The 26,744-nt window shown below is 40.6% G+C and overlaps 1 protein-coding gene across 2 annotated transcripts; it reads right to left on the bottom strand.

Annotated features, from left to right (window-relative positions):
* Positions 1–26,744, bottom strand: xkrx (XK related X-linked). Of its 2 annotated transcripts, none has more exons than XM_073058168.1 (4): positions 26,505–26,744; positions 10,231–10,568; positions 2,889–3,148; positions 1–1,270 (listed from the first exon to the last, which is right to left on the bottom strand). In XM_073058168.1, the coding sequence occupies exons 2-4, from the start codon at positions 10,542–10,544 to the stop codon at positions 561–563; spliced, it is 1,284 nt and encodes a 427-aa protein (XP_072914269.1). In that variant the 5' UTR covers positions 10,545–10,568; positions 26,505–26,744; the 3' UTR covers positions 1–560. The 2 variants fall into 2 exon arrangements, with proteins under 2 accessions (XP_072914269.1, XP_072914270.1); XM_073058169.1 differs by lacking the exon at positions 26,505–26,744 and adding an exon at positions 12,974–13,033.

Here is a 26,744-nt window from a genome sequence, read left to right as displayed (position 1 = left end):
TTTACAATAAAAAATAATTTACTTGCAAACAAATTTTCAAAAGAAGTTTGTTTGAACATCAGGAAAAATTCAGTCAATGGCTCTGTAAACATTGCTTCGTACAAATGGGCTCAGAGGAAAAAAGATCATCTCCTTATGTTTCTAACTTAATAACAATGTTTAATTAAACGCATATATTCCGTATAGTCCAGCCTCCATACTCCCAAATAAATGAAGTTTTGTGGTTTGTTTTTAATATTAAAATACGTCTATTGGCTAGGACATTCTTAGACCAATTTAAAGAATAGCTCTCAAAAATTTCCTGGTCTTTGGAAAAATGAGAGTTTGAAACACTGTTTTTCTTCTTTGCTTAATGTGCATATTTAAGAACATTTGAACAGTTAGTTTGTACAGCAGCACGGACTTCAAGCATTAAACTGACCCGTCACTAAGCATTGTGAAAATCACCAGCTTGTTTACAATTCACATATTTCATCTTTTACCAAGAAAAGGCAATAGTGAAAGAAGCAACAAAATTGCAAATTTACCACATCTACCTGAAGGCACATTGAAAAATCGAATTATGAATTTGGAAATGCAGGCTCAAAATGAGGCCCCCTCCAACAGGCGCATACAAGGCAATCTGCAATGTTATGGGTGAAAAGCTGCCTGCATGGATGATAATATTGATAAAACAACAGCATGAAGATGATGGCCAAGCTGTAGGAAATGATTAGTTGGACCACCAGCAATGGGGAACAAATGTACTCATACACTTCAGTCTTGAAAATGTACCACAAAGCTAGAAGCCCTGCATTTTCCATAAACCGTAGAGTATAATAAATAGATAGCCTGACCCAGTTCTGTTTCTTGCTGATTAAATCACGATTGCTGAGCAAAAGTTGGACCGCTGACCAACAAAACACATTAATTCCTGCATAGAGTATGGAAACGAGTAACAGAGCTACAGTTGTGCCAAACCGTTTGTAGTTCCTTTCAATGTTTTCAGGGAAAGGTGCGTGGCCACACCAGAACTCCACCCAAGGAAGAAAGAAAAGGACTAGGAAGTCAAAAGAGAGCACTGCAAAGACCCACTCCTTCAAAGCAGTGCTGAAAAGCACCAACACTGTGATCCGTGTAGCAATTTCCAAGGTGCGCCAGAAGATAATGCAAATGTAAGCAATTGGTCTCAGCTGGATCTTGTAGTCATCATACTTGATCTGGATGGCGAGGATGTTACACACCAGGGCTCCATAAGTGGTTGACACCAATGACAGTACCATCAGAGCAGCTGAACAAACACAAAATTTAGTGGAAACATAAATGTACAACTTATTTTAACAACAAAAGTTCCCAAAATACCAACTGATTATTTCCCTCCATAGATACTGCCTGACCTTCTGAGTTCCTCCAGCATTTTCTGTACATTCCTCAAGATTTGCAGCATCTACAGAATCCCTTGTGTCAACAAAAGATCTGTACTAACTCACCAGGAATGTCCCAAGTTCAAGTTCAGCATTCTAGAAGGCTATCTAATTTCATTTGCTAAGGTGACTCAGAAGTATGCCTCCAATTCCAACTACACCCCAACCCCATCCCCAACATTCTTGTAAACAGAGCGAGGGAAAGAAGAAACACAAAAAAAGTATAAATGCTCTTGATTTTATCCCTAAAAATCTTTTGGAAAAGTGTATACTGCAGAGATTGCCTAGAGAGTGAATGAGTATTAAGTAAAAATGGGAACAGATTGAGATCCTATTCTGCCATGTTCCAATGGTTTTACAATTTCACTCTCCAAACTTGTGTATGAAGACTAGGAAACCAGGCTAAGCACTATGGACACCAGGGAATTCCCCTTAAGCTTGGAATTAATACCAAGTGAGAGGGGCAAAATTTAAAAAAAAACATGGAATATGGATGATGCTGTGCTGTCCATCACAGAATAGTAGGTGATTAAAAGTATTCTTCACTGTACTACACAGTCATGGTCTGGAAAGGCATTGAAGAGGGGCAAGGTGGTTCCTAGCCGTAAGGCCACCTAAAACACACAAATATTACTTTGGTTCAATAACAATAAGGTTAGGAATGCCATTGTTTGGTAGTGTTTTTCTTTTCTCTGATATTTTTCTTGCAGATCATCTCATGGCCTGAAGGCTTTAAAATCATCATTGTTGCCAACAGGTGATTGGTTACATTCTTATCTATAGTAGATTTTCAAACTGCAAGGTGCATTGTGCAAGGGACCCAGTACTAACCAGAAATAATGAGCTGATGATTAGAAACACTGACCGACTCTTTAAACGGCTTGGAAGCAGTCAATTACCTGCGGCAGGTAAGTTAGGAAATTGTATGGGTGTGTGCACAGACACTGAGCAACATGGGAATGAGATTTGTCCAGATTGCCTGCTTTCTGCTGAACATTTCCTGTGTAGTTCATGTACTACGAGATGCTACTCTTGTGACAAGCTGCTGAAAAACTGTTTTGCAGCTGTGCTCCAGAATGACCACTAGGAGGAAATGCAACATAGGCAATAAAAGTGCTCTTTTGAGTTAGAGATTTTTCCAAAAACTCATCTAAAGTACACCCCTTTTAGGTCACTGACTTAATTTTCTCAGAGCAATCTCTGCAATATAAACTTAAAATCCTCTGTTACAAAAGATTTGAGTGAAAGCAAATATTTAAGTGCACACATCATGGTTTCTAGATTATCTTGATGATCTTCACCAAATCTTTAGATGTCGACTACTTAACTGTTCACAGCTCATTCTTCTGACATCAACGTAGAAACCATGACACAAGCTTTTAAATATTTGCTTTCACTGCCATATTCGGCAGAGAATATCACACACAGCAAAGTGAAACCCACAGGCCCGCCCTCAAGCACCATAAGGAGAGGAGGATACATTACTTCGTGCGGGTGGAATGTACTTCTGCATTATGCTGATATACAGCTGGAGGACAAGCTGGGGTGTGGAACCCAAGAAGGCTTGAATGACAGATGCCCGATGAAAAGCATTGCGATGGATATTCAACTTCCTCGTTGAGTGATCCACTTCTTTTTCAAACTCATTTGCCTGGCCGTGGTGGAGTCTTTTTTTCTTGGTAATGCTGACATATGGCTCTTCATGTTTTCCAGACTTCAAGAGTACAACAATGGCTTCTAGACACCTGTCAGAAATTAGTACACAATTAAAAAAATGGCAAATGAATTCGGCTTTTATTAAAATATTGGAATTGAGGCGAGAGATGACGGGGGAAAAGAACATGGAGGCATAATTGTATGCTTTGAATATAAAGATGTGAAAGTTGTTTCTTCATTATTTTTCCTTCTTGATTCCATGGGCCATATTTAACATATTTCATAATAAACTTGCCATTTGATTTAAAAGGCTTTCATAGATATCTTATATTTTAACATTTATAACCAATTCTGAATATAATAGTCTTGATATTTAACATGGTCTGTTTAAATTGACATTAATAGAGGGAGAGAGAGAATATCCATCTTGTACTGGAGAGCTGATCATTTTAGTTGGTTGGTGATCCTAGCAGTTTTGTCACAGAACATTGAGGCACAACTTGTGACTTATGGTTTCTCAAATTACAAACAAGAGAAAATCTGCAGATGCTGGAAATCCGAGCAACACACACAAAATGCTGGAGGAACTCAGCAGGCCAGGCAGCATCTATGGAAAAGAGTACAGTCAATGTTTCGGGCCAAAACCCTTACTGCCTGGCCTGCTGGGTTCCTCCAGCATTTTGTGTGTGTGACTTATGGTTTCTGTCCATTTTAATGTTTGGACCATTTTTTTCAGCAACCTAATAATATAGGTCCTCCTTATGAACGTCCAATTTAACTACTGCCTGTACACATGAATAAGCATTTGAGAGACTAGCAGTGTGGATATGCTAGCAGTTACAAGGTTGCAGGCAACCCCTGCTGTGTGGAACGATGTTTGCAGCTGCATTTCTGAATTGCAAACTGTTCCCTTTATGACCTTGTCATTCCCCGTCATAATCTGGGATGACCTATACAAATAAAAGCTTAAACTCTGAAGATCATAAGTAATCTAGAGCCTGATGAGACTTGAAACACTAAATATATTCCTTCATGGATGCAGCCTGACCTGAGTTTCTTTCATCATTTGCCACTTTTATTCTAGTCAGATAACCATTAAATGAAACAGTAAGGTATTAGTTAATATGCTGACAGTGCACTGCAATATTTATCTATAAATTTGTTTGGTTCAGATGATCTAATAAATGGATTTTGTAACTAAAAACTTGTTTATAAATCACAGAGTAGTGCATTAATGTTCTGACTGTAATTTTGGGAAAAGGAAGTTTGGTAAAAGTTGTAATGCAGCAAAAGTGTTATTACAGCCATAAGGCTAAACTGAATTCCTGCAGATAGAGTTTCATTTTTCTTTGAAAATCAGTTTAAAGTCATACACCTTATTTACATGTTAATCTTGAGTGCAAGTGCAAAGAGACTTATTAAACCTGCTATGGATATATGGCCCTCCAAATACATACTGTTGATGTTCTGCAGGATACATAATTCTACAGAAATCTGCTATCCCTATACAGCCTTCCCTAGGATACAAACACCCAACATAAAGCATGCATGTTGGTCACAGCTGCAATTTCCCACATTATTATTAAATTTAAAAGTCCAATGTGCACACATACATTAATTCTGAGGAAAGGCAGAACTAGAATATCACTGGGAGATATTGAAGTGTACGTAGCAAAAGAGAGATTTCAGACGGAGCGAGCTGAGGCAGTCGGGACGTTCTGCACACCACACATCATTAGGAGACGTTGGAGTGTGTGCAGTGAGAGAGTGATTTCAGAAGCAGTTGGGGCACTCTGCCTGCCACACATCACAAGAAGACATTGGAGTGTGCCTAATTAGGCAATTGACAAGGTCCAATAAAGTAAGTTAGGTTTAAGTGGAGCAAACAATGTGTGAGTGGGCCAGCGTTAGAGAGGGGAGTTCAGGCATTGAACCACAGGTGCTTCAGCAAAGAGAGGCAGAGGCAGTAGGTAAGTTTTTCTATTTTAATTTTCTTTTCTCTCGTATTACATTGTTAGAGCAGTGGGGATGCTCCTCTTATGGGATGTGGGAAGGCAGGGAGACCTCCAGTGTCCCTGTCAACTATACCTGCAAGAGTGCATCCAGCAGCAGCTTCTTACAGACTGTGTTAAGGAATTGGAATTGCAGCTGGATGAACTCCAGATTATTCAGAAGGCTGAGGGGTTGATCAACGTGACATACAGCTAGGTTGTTATACCCAAGATGCAGGACACAGGAAAATGGGTGACCTGTGAGGAGGGGAGAGGGGATAGACAGCCAGTATAGAGTACCCTGTGGCCATCCTCCTCAGGTCTACCACTTTGGATACTGTTTGGGGGAGCGAGCTGACAGAGGGAAGCCAAAGGTCTCTAGCACTGAGTCTTGCTCTCTGGTTCAGAAGGGAAGGGGTGAGAAGAGGATAAATGTAGTGATAAGGGATTTAATAATTAGTGGAACAGATAGGAGGTTCTGTGGATGGAAATGAGATTTGCAGATCGTATTCTGCCTTCTGGGCTAAGTTTAGGGACATAACAGATTGGGTCCACATCATTCTTAAGTGGGAGGGTGAGAAGCCAAGGTTGTAGTCCACATTTATACCAATGACATGTCTAGGAAGGGTGATGAGGCCCTGTAAAGTGCGTTTAGGGGATTAAGAGCTGTGGTAAACTATGTGTATACTTGTCTGGACACGCCCCTCTGCTGACTGCTCCTGTGGCTCCTCCCATAGACCCCTGTATAAAGGCGATTGGAGGCACTGCTCCTCCCTCAGTCTCCAAGATGTTGTGGTCACTTTGCTGCTAATAAAAGCCTATCGTTCGCCTCCCGTCTCCGAGAGTTATTGATGGTGCATCAAGAGCTAAGTTAAAATACAAGACCACCAGGGTTGTGATCTGAGGATTGCCATCCTTGCTGTGTACTAGTGAGGCTAGAAATTGGAAGCTAATACAGTTTAACATGTGGCTAAGGAGATGGTGCAGGAGAGAGGGCTTCGGATATTTGGATCATAGGGCTCTCTTTAAGACAAGGTGAGATTTCTACAAAAGGGATGGTTTGCACCTGAACTGGAGGGGGACTAATAACCTTGCGGGAAAATTTGCTGGTGCTGCACAGGGGAGATAAAATGAGAGTTGCAGAGGGTTGGGAACCAGAGTGCCAGAGCAGATCATGGAGTGGTTGTGGGAAATATGTTGTTAAGTCTACAAACAAAGTCAGCAACTGAAAGGTTGAGCATGATGGGACTGATGTTCTGAGTTGTGTATATTTCAATGCAAGGAGTATTGTAGAAAGGGTAGATGAGCTTAGAGCATGTGGAATTGTGACACTGCAGACATTGGTGAGCCTTGGTTGAAAGAGAGACAGGACTGGCAGCTCAATATTCCAGGGTTCTGTTGTTTTAGATGGGATAGAGTGGGAGGGTTTAAAGGGGAGGGGTGGTATTACTAGTCAGAGAAAATGTCACGGCAGTGCTCAGACAGAACAGGCTGGAGAGCTCATCTGGTGAGGCGTTATGAGTAGAATGGAAGCATAAGAAAAGGATGACCATGTTAATGGGATTATATTATAGACAACCCAACAGTCCATGGGTTTAGAGAAGCAAATTTGTAGAGAGATTGCAGACTGTTGCAAGAAACATAAGTTTGTGATTGTAGGTGATTTTAAATTTCCATATGTTGATTGGGCTCCCTATTCTGTAAAAGGGCTGGATGGGATAGAGTTTGTCAAATGTGTTCAGGAAAGTTTCCTTAATCAATACATAAAGGACCCAACTAGAGGGAATGTGATTAGTGATTGCCTATTAGGGAATGACACAGGGCAGGTGGCAGAAGTTTGTGTAGGGGACCACTTTGCATCCAGTGACCATAATGCCATTCACTTCAAGATAATTAAAGAGAAGGATAGGTCTGGAACTCAGGTTGAGATTCTAATTTGAAGAAAGGCTAATTTTGATGGTATCAGAAAGAATCTGGCAAGTGTAGACTGGAACAGGCTGTTTTCAGGCAAAGGTCTGCTTGGTTAAGTGGAAGACCTTCAAAAGTGAAATTTTGAGAGTACAGAGTTTGTATGTTCCTGTCAGAATAAAAGGCAAGGACTGCAGGTTTAGGGAACTTTGGTTTTTGAGAGATATTGAGCCCCTGGTTAAGAAGAAGCAGGTACAAGGTAGGTGTATTCAGGATGGAACGAATGAGGTACTTGGGGAATACAAGAAATGCAAGAGAACACTTAAGAATGAAATCCGGGGGGTGGGGGCGCTACAAGAAAGTATGAGGTTGCTCTCACAAACTGAAGCAGAATCCCAAAGGAATTGTGCAGATATATTAACAGCAAAAAGTTTGAAAGAGACAAAATTGGTCCTCTTGAAGATCAGAGTGATCATCTAAAAAAAGATGGGGGACATCTTAAAATTGATTTTTTTGTGTCTATTTTTACTCGGGAAATGGGCACAGAGTCTGTAGAAATAAGGCAAAACAGCAGTGAGATCATTAACTGTATACAGATTGTAGGAGAGGTGGTGTTTGCTGCCTTGAGGCAAATTAGGGTGGGTAAATCCCCAGGGCCTGACAAGCTGTACCCTCAAACCTTATGGGGGCTAGTGCAGAAATTGCAGGCCCTCCAGCAGAGATACTTAAAATGTCCTTGGCATCATATGAAGTGCTGGAGGATTGGGGAACAGCTAATGTTGTTTTATTGTTTAAGAAAGGCTCCAAAGATAGGGCAGGAAACTACAGGCTGGTGAGCCTGATCTCAGTAATGGGTAAGTTATTGGAAGGTATTCTAAGGGATTGAATATATGTATTTGGATAGACAGGGACTAATGATGGATATTTGTCATAGCTTTGCACATGGTGGGTCATCTCTAACCAATCTTACAAAGAATTTCAAGCATATTACCAGGAAAGTTGATGAAGGCAAGGCAGTAGATGTTGTGTACGTGGACTTTAGCAAGGCCTTTGACAAGATCCCATATGGGAGGTTGTTCAGGAATTTTAGTGTCACTTGGCATTCAGGATGTGGTCGTAAATCGGATTTTACATTGGCTTTGCTGGAGTGGCAGCGGATGGTTGCTGCCCTGACTGTAGGCCTGTGACAAGTGATGTGCCGCAGGGATCGGTGCTGGGTCCACAGTTGTTTGTTATCTACATCAACAATCTGGATGAAAATGTAGTAAACTGGATCAGCAAATTTGAAGATGACACCAAGAACAGGGGTGTAGCAAACAGTGAGGAAGGCTTTCAAAGATTGCAGCGGGATCTGGACAAAAGTGGGCTGAAAAATGACAGACAAGAGTGCGGCGTTGCACTCTGAGAGGACAAGCCAGGGTAGGACTTATACAGTGAGCAGTAGCACACTGAGGAGTGCAGTACAACAGGGGGATCTGGGAACACAGAATCATAATTCCTTGAAAGTGATATCACAGGTAGGTAGGGTTGTAAAGAAAGCTTTAGGCACATTGGCTTTCATAGATCAAATTATTGATTACAGGAGATCAGATGTTATGTTGATGTTGTACGAGGGGTGATTGATATGTTCATGGCCTAAGGTAGAAGGAGTCAATTTTAGAAAACCTAGCACGTTTATTTTTCAACATAGTCCCCTCCTACATGTGCACACTTAGTCCAGTGGTCGTGGAGCATACGGATCCCTTCTTTGTAGAAGTGGTCCACAGCAGGGGTGATTGATAAGTTCATGGCCTAAGGTAGATGGAGATAAGTTATTGACTTCAAACTGTCTGCATTATCACTCAAAGAGTTGAATTGCATGTGCATCTAACGAGAGCCTCTTGGACCTCCAGGTGGTCCACAGCAGGGGTGATTGATAAGTTTTTGGCCTAAGGTAGAAGGAGATGAGTTATATAAGAGAAATCTGGATAGGTATCTAGATGGAAGGGGTACGTTTGGCCATTACCTGGATGTAGGTGATGGGACTAGGCAGATCAATAACTCAGCATGGACTAGATGGGCTGAAGGGCCTGTTTCTGTGCTGTGGAGTTCAGTGACTCTGACTCTTGTCTCTCCACTTTATCTGTCCAACGTACTTTAAGTCCCATTCATTACAATACTGTGAAGGAATGATTACTGTATTGAGTGATTTTTGAGTATGTTCAATTTTTGACAAGATCAACTTACGGACATCTGTATAAAATTGTTTCAGTAACAATGGAATGGCTAGTACTTGTTTATTTGACTTGGAATGACCAACTCTGAATTTCATTCATTGCTCATAATTTAGTTCAGATCTGCAGGCTTGCAATCTTTACTCCCTTGCTTTCTGAAATGACTTAATGAAGGAGGCTAGTGTCCTACCCGGCAAGATAAATGGTGCAAGATTACCACTGGGGAAGAGTCTGAAGAAAGAATGGACTTTGGTTCATAGCACAATAAAAATGATGAGATAAAGCCTATAAATCTATTGCTTTTTATTTTTATGTTGTTTCCATGACTCATTTGTTTTTTTCTGCCTCAGTAGCTTTACCAATTGATGGATTACTTGTCAATGCCATTGACTTTGAATTGTGAACAATACAGCTTTTGTAATTATCTTTAATAGGGATGAGATTTCTAATAGCTGGAGGTGGGGAAGGGTATTATGATTTATAGGACTATTTCCCTTTATTACAATTTCCAATGGGAAGTACTTTAACGTCCTGAATTCAAATGGTACTGTAATAAAAATTATATTTTAAATTAACAGATTAATACCAGATCAATAACCACCTGTCTCTTTACCAATTTCTTTCACCCAGAACAAAACAAAGTATTAATTTGACTTAATTTACTATCAGATAACATAAAACTGTGTGGTGCAGCAAATAAAACAATATAAGGGCTACAAGTGTGACCCTCAATGGCAAACCATTGACTTCCTGTATGGCTGGTGTGGAAATGGAAATCTTACACTAACTTTGTAGGATATATCTTTCCTGATGTTGAGTCTGGATGTACAGCATTTTGAAACAAATTATGGAAAGAGCTTGGCATTGTAATTAACTGTGTTGCATTTAACCTGATTTTGCTGACCATGTAATCCTGAATGGAGGATATATCAGTCACCATTGTCATTAAGCTTTACTTCATCGGGCACATATAAAATGGACATGGTATTACTAACAAACTATGTACCTTATGTCTCATCTACATTGACTATGAATATTTGACAGCAACAACCACTTAACCTGATGATGTGTCCCATCTGCAGCAGATGAAGCAGTAGTACAAATGGCCTCCTTGTACCCAGTTCCCGATGGATTAAGATGAATGTAAACTGAACCAGCACAGACGGTACCAACATGAAGGTGATTGTCAGTCCCAACCAGTACGAGTCATCCCAGCGGCTGTATGAGGCACAAAGTATACCAGCAGCTACGGTTTCGGCAATGAACAAAACCGTAGAGATGATGATACTGGCTGGCATCTTGGCCCGGTGCAAAACAAGAGTTGTTGACATCCGCACAGCTTCTGTTCCATTAAGGTCACCTATCGTCTCCATCCCAAATCCTGGCTGCAATCTCACCTAGAAACAAAGATGTGCTACATTATACACAGATCTAAAATGACGGTCGATGAACAAAGATGCTATACAGTGATTCAGAATGTTCTGCAGCGCAAAAACCATTTGATCAACATAATCAGAGTTCTGAAATCTTCCACTTTTCTTGCCTCTTCAATTTGTTTTGTTGGTACCAGGAAAGATGAAAAGAGATGTACACATTCATGGACATTAACAAAGCAATCTCTCACCGTATAAACAAATTTAACCCTTTTAGGCAATGCATTATTCTGTCTGTGCTGCATCTCCTGCAGTTATTTAAGATCTAAAAAAAGTGGGACCAAATTGCACCAGTGATTAGGCCTGTCTATATTTCCTAGGCAACTATTAAAGAGCTTTTATTAGTACATGTTAGCTTAATGTCATCACTTAATAATGGAATTCATCTCAAAAGGCCCTTATCCACCCATCCCACTATCTACCAATTTTATAAAGGTTCAGCATAATTTATTCTTTTCACAGTCTGTTCCTTCAATAAGTCCAAGAACAAAGCATTAAAAACAGTCTTCTTATTTACAGTACATGCCACCACCAGAAATTACCTACACACCTGATGCACCATCAATAACTCTCTCTGAGAAGTGAAGTCGAGATATCGGCTTTTATTGACTGGAAGAAAGAACAAGCAGTAGTTGACCACCATACTACATCCTGGAGAATGAGGCCGGGCTCAGGCCTCAATCGCCTTTATACTGGGGTCTGTGGGAGGAGCCACAGGAGCAGTCAGCAGGGGGCATGTCCAGACAGGTATATGTAGTTCACCACAACACCCACAATACTTTGTTCCAGAATCCCCTTCAAAACTGCTCCATTTACTTCATACTTCCCCCTCCATCCTTCCTATTAAAATAAATCATGTTGTGTTTCTCTGCATTAAACTTAATTTATCTATTTCACCAGCATATACTCTCTGAAAGCTTATTAGTTTTCTTCTGCATACTCTTATTTTAAATCTTCTGGAAACTTTGAAATTAGACTCTATGAAGCCTCATGCAGGCCTGTAAATAAATACTGAAAAGAGCTAATTTTTGCATCAGTCTCTAGAGAATATTTGTATCCAGTCTAAAAAAGTTCACCACTACATTGCTCTCTGTTGGTTAGTCAGTTTCAATACACCCTACCACACTCTGCCCGTAATCCCATGGGTGTAGATTTTTATAAACAGTTAATTACACTTTTTTAAGTAGCTTTTAAAAACTATTATGTTCTACATTAGTTTTCAATGAAAAACTAACACTCAAGGCAAAATGTAAAAGGGGATGAAAAATATTGGTAACTTGCAGCATGTTACAGATTCATAATTTTTCCTCCAGGACCTATGTACAATTGTACTAAAATATGGAGGAGTTTTAGAATGCAACGTGGCATCCAATGGTTTTTAGAATTTTAACTCGCAGATGCCTGAACAGGCCCTAGCCTACATGAAGAGAAATCAAAAATGGATTCCATTCTTCCTCAACAACCCTCCTAAATAGCTTTCCCCAGCTCCTGTTACTCCACCAACCATTTTCAGACTATTACTCTCCTGATGATAGTCTCTAAATTGCTGATTCAATTCCCCATCTGACCACTGATCTATTGACTGAAGTGTGAACCCAACTTCATACAGTTCCTTTCATCGCCCTTTTCCTGAATTCATCAAGGATTTTTAAATTCGTAGTTATGCTACCCACTACCTATTCTCACACACTCTCTCTGCTCCTCATTCCTTCTTGAGGAGTATTCCATGTACGCTGTACTTCGCCTGGTCTACCACTGTATCATGCACCCTTCAATTATCAGAATTTTTTTCATCACTGGTCATCATTGGAAGTCAACTATCAGATGTTCTTCCTTTTCCTAATCACGGGGATGTGTTTATTCTGTACACAAAACAAGGTCTCTGTGAAGGTCTGCCTCTTTTTACTTACTATTTTGTCTATAATGTTTTGTAGCTTCAAAACATTAAACTAATTCAAGGCAGATGCAGGGAGTCCCAGAATACAGGTGTATCTTTGAGTTTACTTTTAAGCACAGTGTGCACATAGATATCACATGGTAGCATGATGATGTATGCAATTAATGTATTTTATTAATAACTATTATTTTAATATTTAAATGAACAAGAAAGCTTAATTAAACTATATATACACACACACACATACATATATATACACACATGCACAAAATTACTTAAATCTTATTGAAATATCAAATACACAACTCCCCTCGCTGCTTAGCAATAAACTCCAACTCAATACACAATGCATCTCAACTATATATGCATTACACTCTACAATACAACTACTATATACAGCATCCACAGCACTGTAAATTTTAAATTGTCCCATTAGAGCTTAATGATTTAACAACTGTAGAGGATTTCTTACTCTTGTGGGATAACGTCTTTCCTGGCAAGGGAGACTTGTGGGTTAGGTTCTGCCCTCTGTAATAGTTGTAGGAGTTGACTCTGAGTCTACAGGAAGTGGTTCTGACAGCTGTAGCCATCTCCCTTCATTTATTTTGTGAAACTTTTTCTTGGGAAGCTGCATTTACTTCACTGGAATATTCCCTTATTAATCCCATTGCTCCCTTTACAGTCTGACCTCTCCTTTTGGTTTCCTCATCCACAACATCATCTGCCAAATCTGTTTTCAAAACTCCATTAACTCCTTTCTTTTTGGCCTTCCATTCATCCTGCTGGGCTTTGGTCTTTTCATTTTCTTTTACAAGCAGCTTTTTGTCTCCCATTTGAAGTTCATGCAATAACTTTAATGCACGCAGAGCAGAGTCTGGTTCTTTATACTCACAAATGCCGAATGCTTGCAGCTTCCTGAATGCTCTTCCAGCTTAAAACCAAGCCGCATTTCACAAGTAACTGCTGATTAACGTATGAGAAGCTTTCTCAGATATGTTGCCTATGAAAATTGTTGTGGTCGGACCACTGCTTTCGTCACTTTCATGCTTCATCTGAGCAGCATGGTCTCTCCTTGGTCCAATATGCTTTCCAACCAGAGGCACAGAGGTTGGCACCAACACCGGTGTGACGTCTGTTGGGCAACAGTTCATGGTATTCAGCATGGAGACAGCTGTGACATCATTCCGTACATTTCTTAATTCACTTTCAATAGGCTTCATCGCAGGGGATGTGACATGCAAATGGTGAGTGGCTCTCCAAACAAGTTGTAGTTGCCTCAGCCACTCACATCCCCGCAATATTTTTACCACACACACGCTCAATTTGGCTTTTTGACTTTTGTATTTCATTGTTACAAATGTCCCTCCCACAGGAGTTATTTTTTCTCCACTATAAATTTTTAGTGGAATATCTGCAGGCTTCATATCTTTGAAATGTTGTTCAAACACACTTGTGGAATGACTGAAACAGCTGAACCAATGTCCAGTTCCATTTTAATTAATATGCTGTTGACTTCTGGCATAAGCCATATTGCATTCGTACAGTTGATATGAGGTTAACTTATTTGGCTGAAAACTGGCTCCTCCATCTGAACAATTTGGTAGCATATATAGTATACATCCAGAAGATTGTGTATACTATAAGCTGCCAAATTATTCAGCTACATTATCTACTTTATATAAAAGCCTCATAATTAACCCTGAGCCTTCTGATTTGCAACTTCATGCACAATTCTGTGTACTTACATACATATATTACATACATCCATCATTATGTGAAGATAGTTTTAATAGTTTTGCTTAGGTAGATAAGCTTTTTAAAATAATTATTTTAGCCTTCAGAAATAATTTTAGCTGTGGAATTCATTGCCACAGATGGTTGTGGAGGCCAAGTCATTGGGTATATTTAAAACAGAGGTTGATAGGTTCTTGACTAGTAAGGGCATCAAAGGTTAAAGGAAGAAGGCGGGTGAATGGGGCTATTAGATGTGATAGAACAGCAAGCCAGATTCGATGGGCTGAATAGCCTAATTCTGCTCCCATGTTTTATGGTCTTATATTATTGAGAGGATCGTGCGCATGATGGATCTAAGTCTACAACCCTCTGCAGCCTTTTTCGATCTTGCATATTGAAGTGATTGGAACCAGACAGAATGCTCTCTCCCGTACATCTGTAGAAATTTGTTTTGGTAACATACCAAATCTCCTCAAAGCCCTACTTAATTACTGTTGTGCCTTCTTTGTGATTGCATCAATGTGTTAGGCCCATGATGGGCCCTCCTAGATATTGATACCCAGGAACTAGAGGATGCATGTCCTTCCCACCAGTGACCCCTCAATGAGGACCTGTGTGTATTCTCTCCATCTCCCATTCTTGAAGTCCATAATCAAGGTCTTGGTGACCTTGCATGCAAGGTTGTTGTTGTGACACCACTCATCCAGCCAATCTATCTTGCTCCTTACACTGAAAGCAAACATTTGTATGCAATATCTAAACTAAACTGTGATCTCTTTGGTTAGCACTTTGCTATTACTCACACGATGTAGTAAATTATAAACTTTAGCTCTTCACAGATTCTGTCAACCCAATTCCAATTAGAGTTCAGATGCATGCATGTTGTGAACTTAAATAAGTAACAGCCAAAGGAAACAATCGCCACAAATTAACAAATCATACCACATGCTTGGTTAACTGTGACTTGCTGTCCTGTAAAACTCTTCAGCTAATTCACAGATTCCTTGCAACAATTGTGTCAATGTTATTTCCAATATGGGCATCAATGCCACCTAACTTTTAATCAACTTCGATTCTGCCTGATTTTGAAGGGGATGGCTAAACATCTAAAGCAAAATTATTTCCCTTTCAAGGCATTTCTGCCACCACCACTGAATGTAGATGTAGCTGCACTGTAGCAAAATACATATGTTTAGTAATGATGAATTATCTTAATATTAAAGGATCATAGTCAAAGTACATAGTAAATTAAAAACAAAAGAAAATCTGCAGATGCTAGAAATCCAAGCAACACACACAAAATGTTGGGAGACCTCAGCAGGCCAGGCAACATCTATGGAAAAGAGTAAACAGTCGACATTTCAGGCCAAGTCTATTAAAATGATTATAGCTGGAAAAGAATTTGCATAGGAAGTGGATTTTCTCCTCTGATTACATATCTTATTTAAGTGCTAATGTCTGTTTGTGGAATAGAAATGAATTTCTCTGCCCTTGTAAAATTGCAATCATCATATCACTCTTAAAACATAAACCACCCATAGCTATCTAAGCTGCTTTACCTCCCAAATTTTTTCCACAACTCCACATTTAGAATCTGTCCATTCAGTCCCACCGCAGCACCGAAATCATCCTCTAATCAAAGTCAGGTTACATTTTGTGACAAGTCTTCATTATACCATTCACCTTGTCTTTAAAACCTTTCCACCTTCCACTAATCTCTTCATTTGCAATTGGCTGATGCATGCATAGTGGGCTGAAGGGCTATTTTCTTGCTGTATATCTCTATACATGATTTCACAACCCACCTTAAAAATTAACACTTTGACTGAAAGATTGATCCATTTTCTTTAGCGTGGTTTGCTTACACTTCTGTGTGGCATTTTCTAATGCTTTTTTTTTAATATGAAAGAGATACCACCTAAATGCAAGATACAGAGAAAATAAACCTTATAGCAAAGGAAGAGATGAAATTTCCCCAATAATGTCTCTACTGCCCTTTGGGAATGTTATGCAAATTGTTGCATTGCTCTGTTTTACTGTTCCCTTTTCAATTAAATGTTCACTTGTGAAAACGAATGAACCTGTTTCCGCCACTCTTTACAGTAATGGATTGTAAAATCTCCACACCGATTTGCAATCATCTAATGCAAGTATCTTCTGGTTATGCTCCTGATTGTGAAAACAGTTCCAGGGTGCCAGATGAGAGGTACGTTCTGTGATATCAAAGCAGCATTCAACATTGTTGCTGGGCAACAGTATTAAAGTACACCCACTGACTCATACATCCACCCCTTTTGCCCTTAACATACACTAACTGCAGAATGCATTACTTACAGGATGTACTGTGCAACCCAGCTGTGTTTCATCAGCTGTATTTCACAAATTTCCCCATCTAAACTGTTCAGTATAAATGGCAGGAAATTATGTTGCATCTGTATAAAACTCTGATGAGGCCACACTTGGTGTACTGTGTGCAGTTCTGGTTGCCACATTACGGAAATGATCTGGAAACTTTGAAGAGGGGCACCTTTGAGAGCATCCTGACTGGCTGTACCACCGACAGGTACAGGAGCTGCACCAACTTTGATGGCTGGGCACTGCAGAGAGCAGTACGGACGTGAACCTCCCTCTGTTGAGGACATTTACAGCAGCAGGTGCAGAAAGAAGGCCTGGAAGATTATCGGGGACACCAGTCACCCCAACCATAAACTGTTTCAGCTGCTTCCGCCTGGCAAATGGTACTGCAGCATTAAGGCCAGGGCCAACAGGCTATGAGACAGCTTCTTTCAACAGGCCATTATATTTATAAATTCACATGTCTGTACATTGTGACAGAGTCAAAACGCAAAGATTTTTACTCCCTCACATTGTGGGATGGATGTAAGATTTAAATAAATCCAAAAGAGATTTACCAGGATGCCTGGATTAGACAGCAGAAGCAATAAGGAGAAGCTGGACAAATCTGGATTGTTTTCTCTGGAGCAGAAGCTGAGGGTGACCTGATAGAAGTACTGTATATAAGATTATGCCAGCTGGGGGCGCAGTGTGATCAGTGCCAGACTCCAGAGCGAAGGTTCCCAAGTTCGAATCCAGTCGGGCCGCTCCCGGACACGCTTTCCATCCATGCCGGGATGAGTGTCGAGCTCGCAACTCGGCCTCGTAAAAAATACAACTGCGTTGTGAGAAGGACATGGGGGACCACTCACAGAATCTTTCCTCCAAGACAACCACTCGAAAAAAAAGTGGTCGCCGAGGCTCTGGCAGAGTATGGCACATCAAAAAAAAATAAGATTATGAGGGACATAGATAAATTACTCAAGTCTTTTTCCTTGGGTAGAAATATCAAATAGCAGAAGCTACAGTAGTGGTCACCAACCTATTTAAGCCTAAGATCCCCTACCTCGGCCTTAGTGAAAGGCAAGATCAACCGACTAAATTGTTTAGAGAAAAAACAGCTCAGATTGCACTTCCAACTTGAGACCTTTTATTTGGGCTGATTGTATTTGAATTACATAAGATGCTTTTGTCAAACTTTCAAACTAATTCAACCAAGAAAGGACTGTAACTAGCATATCAAACAGGCCCTAGCTGTCTTTCTTTAAGAATATTACAATACTTCATACCTTTAATTCTACCTTTGTAAGTTTCATTATTTAATTTTATTTCAACATGAAAAATAAATGAATATAAATTGACTGTGGCACTCAGTGTGATGACTGGGGCTGAATACTTTCTGCTAGTTCCCTGAAATTTGGCTCATAACTACAGACAGCCAGTCTGAGACAGTCTGTGAGGTGTCTGTCAGTAAGACTGCTCCTGTACTTAGATTTAATAATTTTCATCTGTGAAAATGCAGTTTCACACAGATAAGTTGACCCGAAGTAGGCACTGACTTTCAGTGCAGATACGGTGAGATGAGGAAACTTCTCCCTGCTGACAAGCCCCCAAAAGTCACCGTCCCTTGATCTTGCTTTAAGCTCGATGTCATTTTCCAAATCAATCATTTCCATTTCAATATCACTTGGCACACCAAATACTTGCTGGAATTTGGCAGCTATCTGTTCTATATCAATCGGCAGAAATGGGTTTGAAATAAATGCAGCAATATCTTCCATGACATTTAACTCCCCAAAATACCGATCAAACTCTATTGCCAGTTTGTCTAGGTAAACACAGTACTGCTCAGGGCAAAAAGCATTTTTTTCTTTGATGGCCTGTAACATTTTCTCCAGTTGGGAAAGTGTGTCAGCCTCCTGTTCTTTAAATTTGAAATCCAAACACCGAGCTTGGCCTTAAACGCATTTACTGCGCTTATCATGTGAGGCAGGTGTCGGTCTTTTCCCATGAGCTTGTTGTTCAGTGCATTTAATTTCGCCATTAGGTCTGTCAGAAACCCTAAATCCAGTAGCCACGCATCATCTGATAGTTCCTCGTGCTCCTCGTTTCTTGTTGACAGAAAAGTCTTTATCTCAGGCAGCAAGTCAACAAATCGCCGCAACTCAACCACCGAACATCAGCATGAAGAATTATGTCTCCGTAAGCAGCATCAAGCTCATCCAATAACGCCTGAAATAAGCGGTGCTGAAGCGCTTTTGCTCGAATCAAGTTTATCAGTTTGACTACCAGTGTCATTACATGAGAAAAGTCCACGACCTTCCCAGCCAAGGCCTGCTGATGAATCACACAGTGATAATCCAGGAAGTTGGGAAAATCAGGGTCATTACGGCACAGTGCTATAAAACCAATGCACACATTGCGCATTGCTGGGGCCCCATCAGTAGTAATTGCCACCAGTTTATGAATGGGGATGTCATGTTCACTGACATATTTTTTAAACTCATTGTAGATATCCTCATCTCTCGTTCTCTCTTTTAATTGCAAAAGAGTGAGGAAGTCTTCCTTTGTTGTAAAATCCTGGAAAGTCATTCTGACAAATACGACAAGCTGAGCTGTTTGCATTGCATCCAGGGATTCATCGAACTGTTGTGAAAAATATTCACAGAGTGACAAGTCCTTTAACCCTTGTCGATCCATGTTCTCTGACTGACTCTACCCTCCTTGTCACTGTTGCAGGGCCAAGCGGTATATTATGTATTGTGGTTTTGATGTCATTTTTGTTTTTAAAGTCATTAAAAACAGTCTGCTGGAATGGCCATTACTTCCTTGAATAAATCACCATCTGTAAAAGGCTTCTTGTGTTTAGCCAAAAGGTGACTTACACAAAATGATGCTTCAATAGCAGCCTTATTTTGAGCAGCATGTTTTGTGAAAAATGATTGCTGGGCCTTCAACCCCGAACAGAAGTAAAACCCCTCATCCCCGGAAACAACCTCTCTTTACAAACAGCTTTCCATAGCGGGAGTATTGCTATATTATCATTATCCTAACTAGTTTTACTTATTTTTATAACGTTCACATTACAACAGTATTTGTGTATTTATTTTTCTTTTTTTTCCAGGATCTACTAGGAAAGTCTCGAAGATTGACCAGTTGATTGCCATCGGCTGGTTGGAGACCACTAAGCTACAGTCTCAAGATGAGAGGAGGAATGTTTAGAGGAGATTTACAAGACACAAAATCACAAAATGGTAGGTGCTTGGAACAGGCAAAGGGAGTGGTGGAGGCAGATACAATAGCAACATTTAGACAGGCACATGAATACACAGGGAATGGAAGGATATAAACCATGTGCAGACAGAAATGCAGTTTAGATCAGCATTATGGTGAACAGAGATACATGGGGTGAGGAGCCTGTACCCATGCTGTTCTGTTCTATATCCTGCTTAATTAAGTAAATACCAGCAGAAAGCCAAACAAAGTGTTACAAGTGCCCAAAAGTCAAATCAAGATATTAAAGATGAACATTTTTGAGGAGGATTTCTTGAGTTCATGGGGATACAATATATAATTAGACAAGTGGGACCAAGGCAGCAGGGAGAATGCACAAGAATATTAGTGTAACACAGAGTTCATGTAGGGCCTGGTGGTGGTCACAGTGATGGCTATTACAGTTTTGTGTGATGTACATGATTCTCATATTACCATTGAACAGACAATCTGTGTGATAAATTAGATAGAATGGCCTATTTGGCATGTCCAACAACTTCTTGTTTATCCAGGGTTAGAATGAAACAAGGACTGTGCTCAACCATTAACATTTATTCAATTAAAATAATACAATCATGTTTCGTAGAGAGAAATGTTTTTTTCTCAAATGAATCAATGTAATACTGCAGGCCATAACTTTAAAAAAAAACTGTCCTGCCTGCTTACTTTTATAACAATGGTAATATGAAACAGGCTTGTAGAGCTCCAGATAAAAAGTTGGTGACACATTGAAAAGTGGTGCTTAGAATTGGACTCATGACTATAGTTTTTTATTGTGCGTGAACAAAGGTAAGTTACAGGTGTTGGGAAAAAGTACAAGACTTTCAGTTAGTATCAGCTGGAAATGTTCATTAAAAAATTGGTTACTTTATTGACACTCGAGCCTCTTTTAAACAAAGTCAAATTACAGTTAATTTTTTCTTATATAGAGCTTTACAAGACCCTATAAGTCTGACCTACCATCAATCCAGGTGTAATCTCGAATTCATGCCGTGAGAATGATATGAGTGCTTTATGGACTGAAAGGCCTGTTTCTATGCTGTATCACTTTGTGACTATAACATCACAGAACTAAATATTCATGTTCCAGAACTAACTAAGCATCCATCTAGCCATGCTCTAGACTATTAACATCTGCCAGAGAAAGTGGAAAAGTATGCTGAGCTACATTCTGTTCATGACTAATCCAAACTAGGCACTCACTCTCCCGTTGGTACACCCAGCATAATCAACAAAGTGTTGCAAAGATCATCGAGTAATGTTCAGTAACTGACTTTGCCCAGATAGATAAAATTATTTTAAGTTTGCATCATGGTCTGCACAGACATGGCAGGCTGAAGGGCCACTTCTCAAGCTATACTGTTCTATGTCCTCCTTCCTGGTTCCAGACTTCGATCCAAAATAGACAAAAAAAATAAAGTGAGACTGATTGCCCATAAAATCACTTCACCAAGTCAGGAAGCAAGGAGCATTGATAAAACTGAGTTCAAGAAAGTTGAGGAAAAAAGAAATGTTCCACTGGCTGTAACATTATATAGTTGGCAGGGACCTTAACTTTGTCTTTTCATTTCCCTCTAGCTGCTCTCATATCCTCTCCAGAGAGAACAAGATTAAGGCTTAACTTGTCATCAAAGTTCACCCCTCCGCCTCCACGCTCAACAGGTGCTCCCCTACAATTTCCACTACTTTCAAAGGGATTCCACAACCAGACACAGATCCCCCTCCCCATTAGGTATTGCAAAAGGACAGTTCCTTCTGTGACCCCTGATACACAATCCCATTTCCTCTCATCCCTTCTTACTTCTCTTTCTCTTGCAACCACATCTAAACATCTCTTCCTTTCTCATCTTTCCCCTGCCATTCATCTCAGGAATGTTGTAATTCAGTAAGTCATGTTACAGCTGTCCATGGCTTTCATTGGGCTATAGTTGGAGTTCTATGTGAGGTTCTCAACACCCCACTGTGGGAGAGATGTAGAGGCTTTGGGGAGTCTGCAGATGAAGTTAACAGTGTTTTGCCTGGGTTGGACACTGTTGGCTATAAAGAAAGGTAGGACAAACCTAGACTGTTTCTCCCTGAAGCGTCAGAGGTAGAGGGGTCACTTGATTGAAGTGTACATTGTACTGAGTTGCAAGGGTTGATGGTCAGTATTCCACAAATATCAGAGTGAAGAGAATGAGTTTGGAACAATGACAAGTTTTTTTTTACTTGGAGGGTGGTGAATACCTAAGGTACTTGGCTGGGTAGGAACATCTAAGAAGCATTTCAACAGGCAGGGAATGGAGGGATAAGTGGAGACAGATAAGTTTAAGTTAAGTGTAGTGAGGTTAAATTGGCATGGTGATTAATGCAGATTTTGTGGGCAAAGAAGTGGCAGCTGGAATACAGTGATAGGAGGTGTATTATTATGTACTTTGGTAGAAGAAATAAAAGGGAAGACTAAGGGTAGACTAAATGAAGAGAAAATTCAAAAATCTGAGTTGCAAAGGGACTTGGAAGATCTTATGCAGAATTCCCAGAAGGTTAAGTTGCAAGTTGAGTCTGTGGTGAGGAAGGCAAATGTGATGTTAGCATTTATTTCAAGAGGACTAGAACATAAAAGCAAGGGCGTAACACTGAGGCTTTATAAAGTACTGGTGAGGCCTCATTTGGAGTACTGTGAGCAGTTTTGGGTCTCTTATCTTAGAAAGGATGAGCTGACAGTGGAGAGAGTTCAAAGGAGGTTCACAAAAAAGATTCTAGGATTTAGTGGCTTGTCATATGAAGAGCGTTTGATGGCTCTGGACCTGTACTCACCAGAATTCAGAAGAACAAAGGATTACTTAATTGAAACCTATCAAATGGTGAAAGGCCTTAATAGAGTGGATGTGGCGAGGATGTTTCCTATGTTGGGAGAATCCAGGACCAGAAGACACAGCCTCAGAATAGAGGGGTGTCCTTTTAGAACAGAGATAAGGAGGAATTTCTTTAGACAGAGACAGATGAATCTGTGGAATTCATTGCCACAGGTGGCTGTGGAGGCCAAGTCTTTACATTTATTTAAGGCAGAAGTCAACAGATTCTTGATTGGTCAGGGCACGAAGGGATATAAGGAGAAGGCAAGAGATTGGGGCTGAGAGGAAAAAAGGAACAGCCATGATGAAATGGCAGAGCAGACTGCTCCTATATCTTAAGGTCACATGGCCAAAGGGCCTGTTCCTAATCTAACATTACAGAAGATGGTTGAAGTTGTTCTTGGTTAACCATATCAACTCCATGACATGAAAACAGGAGTTCCTCAAAGCAGTGTCCTTTGACCAAAACTACTACTGCTTTTTCAGCAATAACCTCTCTCTACCACAAGTCCAGGCATGAGAATGGTCACAACACATTGCACAATATTCTCAGAGCAATGAGGCAATTCATACTGGTATGTAGCAAACCAATGGCACTTGACAGTTACAAACAAAAATTATGGTAAGCCAAACATTAGGATATATGACTGAGGGCTTGGTCAAAAAAGGCAAGTTTACAGGAGTACCTTAAAGCAAAAAATGAGATGAGGAGGTGGGGAAATTTTAAGAAGAAATTCAAAATTCAAAAATTTCGAAGTAAATTTATTATCAAAGTACATAAATGTCACCATATATGAATTCTAAAATTCATTTTCTTGTGGACATACTCAGTAAATCCAAGAACCATAATAAAACCAATAAAAGATTGCACCCAACAGGACAGACAAACAACCAATGTGCAAAAGATAACAAATAAAAAAAGAAATAATAATAAATAGATAAGCAATATCGAGAAAATTAGATAAAGAGATCTTGAAAGTGAGTCCATGACTGAAGTTATCCCCACTGGTTCAAGAGCCTGATGGTTGAGGGGAACTAACAGTTCCTGAACCTGGTGGTGTGAATCCTAAGAATCCTGTACCTTCTTCCTGACGGCAGCAGCGAGAAGATAGCATGACCCGGATGGTGGGGGTCTCTGATAATGGGGGCTGCTTTTCTGCAACAGCAATCCATGGAGATGTGCTCAAAGGTGGGGAGGGCTTTACCCACGATGGGCTGTCTGTATCCATTACTTTCTGTAGGATTTTCCATTCAAGGACATTAGTGTTTCTATACCAGGCCGAGATGTGACCAGTCCATCACACATCTATTGAAGTTTGTCAAAGTTTTGGATGTCATGCCGGATCTTCGCAAACTTCTAAGAAAATAGAGGCGCTGCCGAGTTTTCTTTGTAACTGCACTTACATGCTGGGCTCAGAACAGGTCCTTTGATCAATTGGCTGGAGTGCTCATCAATATATTTAACCTGTCACTTTGGCAATCATGAGATAGCAGGCTTCAATTATACCAGTGCATAAGAAGAATGTCGTAACCTGCCTCAATGACTATCATCTGGTAGCACCGCCATCCACGATGATGAAATGTTTTGAGAGGTTGGTGATGAAACATATCAACTCCTGCCTATGTATGTTGTGGCATCACTCAATCTCCCTCCTATATGCTGATTCGCCACCAGCTTTGATTCGGCCAATGACAGTGATGTTTGTCAGCAACCTTAAGTATGGCACTGGAGCTGTGCTTAGCCTCACAGTCATAAGTATAAGTAGAGCAGGGGGCTAAGGACTCAGCATTGTGGTACATCTGTGCTGATGGAGGTTATGGAGGAGATGTTGTTGCCAATCCAAACTAACTGGGGTATTGAGGCCAAGGTCTTGAAGTTAATGATTAGCTTTCAGGAGATGATAGTATTGAATGCCAAGCTGTAGTCAATAAAGAGAATTCTGATGTATGTACCTTTGCTGTGCAGATGTTCTAGGGTTGAGTGAAGAGCCAATGGTGGACCTGTTGTGCCAGTAGGCAAATTAGAGTGGAGCAAGTCACTTCTCAGACAAAAGTTGTAACGTTTCATCACCAACCTCTCAAAAAATTTCATCATACTGGATGTAAATGTTACTGTATGATAGTCACTGAGGCAGGTAACCATGTTCCTCTTATGCATGGGTATAATTGAAGCCTGCTTGAAGCAGGTGGATATCTCATGACTGCTAAAGTGAGAGGTTAAAGGCATTGGTGAACACTCTAGCCAATCGATCAGCACAGGCCTTTAGTACTTGGCCAGTTACTCCTTCTGGGCCAGATGCTTTCCATGGGTTCACCCTCCTCAAGGATATTCTCACCTCAGCCTCAGAGACTGAAATCATCAGGGACAATGGGAGTTCATGATGGTTTCTCTATGTTTTGATGGTCAAAGTGAGCATGGAATGCATTCAGATCACCTGGAAGCAAAGCCCTGTTGTCACTTGGTTTCACTTTGTAAGAGATAATTTCATTCAAGCCCTGCCACAACTGTCCAGCATCCTTCACTGATTGGAGTTTAGTTCAGAATTGCCACTTCACCCGTGAGAAGGCTTTTCAGAGATCATGCCTGGACCTGTTGTATCTTGCTTGGTTGCCTGCAACTGATCTGGCCCTCAGCAGATTGTGGATCTCCTATTCCATCTAGGGCTTCTGGTTGGGGAAGACGCTGAATTGGAATTGAGTGCCTGTTTGCTAAAAGGGCAAAGCCACCAATAATTAATTTCATGTACAATGTCCAAATTTGATGGAGCATAGAATCTTTGGGAATAATGGCCTTTGATGGAACTAAAGAGATATGGAGGGGTGAAACCATTAAGGTACCTGAAAACAAGAATTACCAACAAGTGCAATACACACAAAGTCCTGGAGCAGCTGGGCAGGTCAGGCAGCATCTATAGATGGGAATAAACAGTCGAGACCCTACTTCGGGACCAAAACATAGAATGGTTATTCCCATCCATAGATGCTGCCTGACCTGCCGAGCTCCTCCAGCACATTGTGTGTATTGCCCCAGATTCCAGCATCTGCAGTACCTCTTGTGTCTACGAACTACCGACAAGTACTCATTTTAATCTCGCCAAATTCTCAGTAACACCCTCCAGGTTTCACCACCAGACATAATTTGCAATGTTCAAAAATGAATCAAAGTGAACGCGTTGCTTAAATCAGGAGCTATTTACTGTAAGTTAGCGCGTACATCCTGTGATCTGCGCAATGCTCGGGCAGAATTCAGACGCCATTCGGGACGGTGTTTGACTTTTCGAACGTTGTACAGAGTTCCCCGCACAGAGTCCCAGCCTTGATCACATTTCAAATCCGCGCAATGACAACGCCAGCCGGATTATGAACATAGCTGTCACATCAACAGACAGTGAATACACCCAGTGCTTACGTAAAAAATTTGGTCAAACTCGATCCAAATTTAATCACCCAACTTCTGCCTGCACTCCAACACCACCAATTGTCAATAAAGAAAACTACCTATAATTCTCACCTTGTTCCGGGAGTTTATAACTGACACATTTCCTAAAAATGCCCGTGATGGCACTTTTAGAAAGTCGTACATTAATTTGCAACCTCACGAGTTTGTGAACGGAGGTAATTCATGTATGATCCTTTCAGGGATCACTAGCAAACGTGTGATCGGGCATCCGCGCCCAGGATACCAAACAACACGGATCTGAAGGTGCTTTATAAACATAGGTGGCACGGGCCACCTCCCTGTTGACAAAACACATCTCTGCCTTTCTCGCTCATTAAAAGCACAACTTTATCATGCTGTTCTGGAGACAGATCGGACGCCTCACTTACCCGCAGCGACGAGGAGCAACTGCCATCAGCGCGCCACAATCTCCTCAAACGCCCTCCTTTAGTTCGGGCTCGGGTCAGGGATTCCGCAACGTAGAGCAAACAGCACCAAGTTTTACCTGAAAAAAAGACTAGACTCCCCGCGAAGCTATTTTTGCTTCTGGGTTTGAGTAGCAATTTTTTTTTAACTCCGCCTCTTTAACCGGTAAGGTTCAGTACCGGAAAGAACGCCATCAAGCTTTT

Source organism: Hemitrygon akajei, chromosome 10 (genome assembly GCF_048418815.1).
Source record: "Hemitrygon akajei chromosome 10, sHemAka1.3, whole genome shotgun sequence".
Lineage (NCBI taxonomy): Eukaryota > Metazoa > Chordata > Chondrichthyes > Myliobatiformes > Dasyatidae > Hemitrygon > Hemitrygon akajei.
Note: the sequence above shows the minus strand (reverse complement) of the source record. Positions and strands in the feature narration are given on the sequence as shown.

Bases quoted from the DNA above. Each gene is read 5' to 3' on its own strand.
- xkrx (XM_073058168.1), bottom strand. From the start codon at position 10,544: ATGGAGACGATAGGTGACCTTAATGGAACAGAAGCTGTGCGGATGTCA. The intron at 3,149-10,230 runs GTTAAGTGGTTG...AATTTCTGACAG, and splicing joins CAGATGGGACACATCATCAG to GTGTCTAGAAGCCATTGTTG. The intron at 1,271-2,888 runs GTAATGTATCCT...GTGTTTGTTCAG, and splicing joins GTACATTCCACCCGCACGAA to CTGCTCTGATGGTACTGTCA.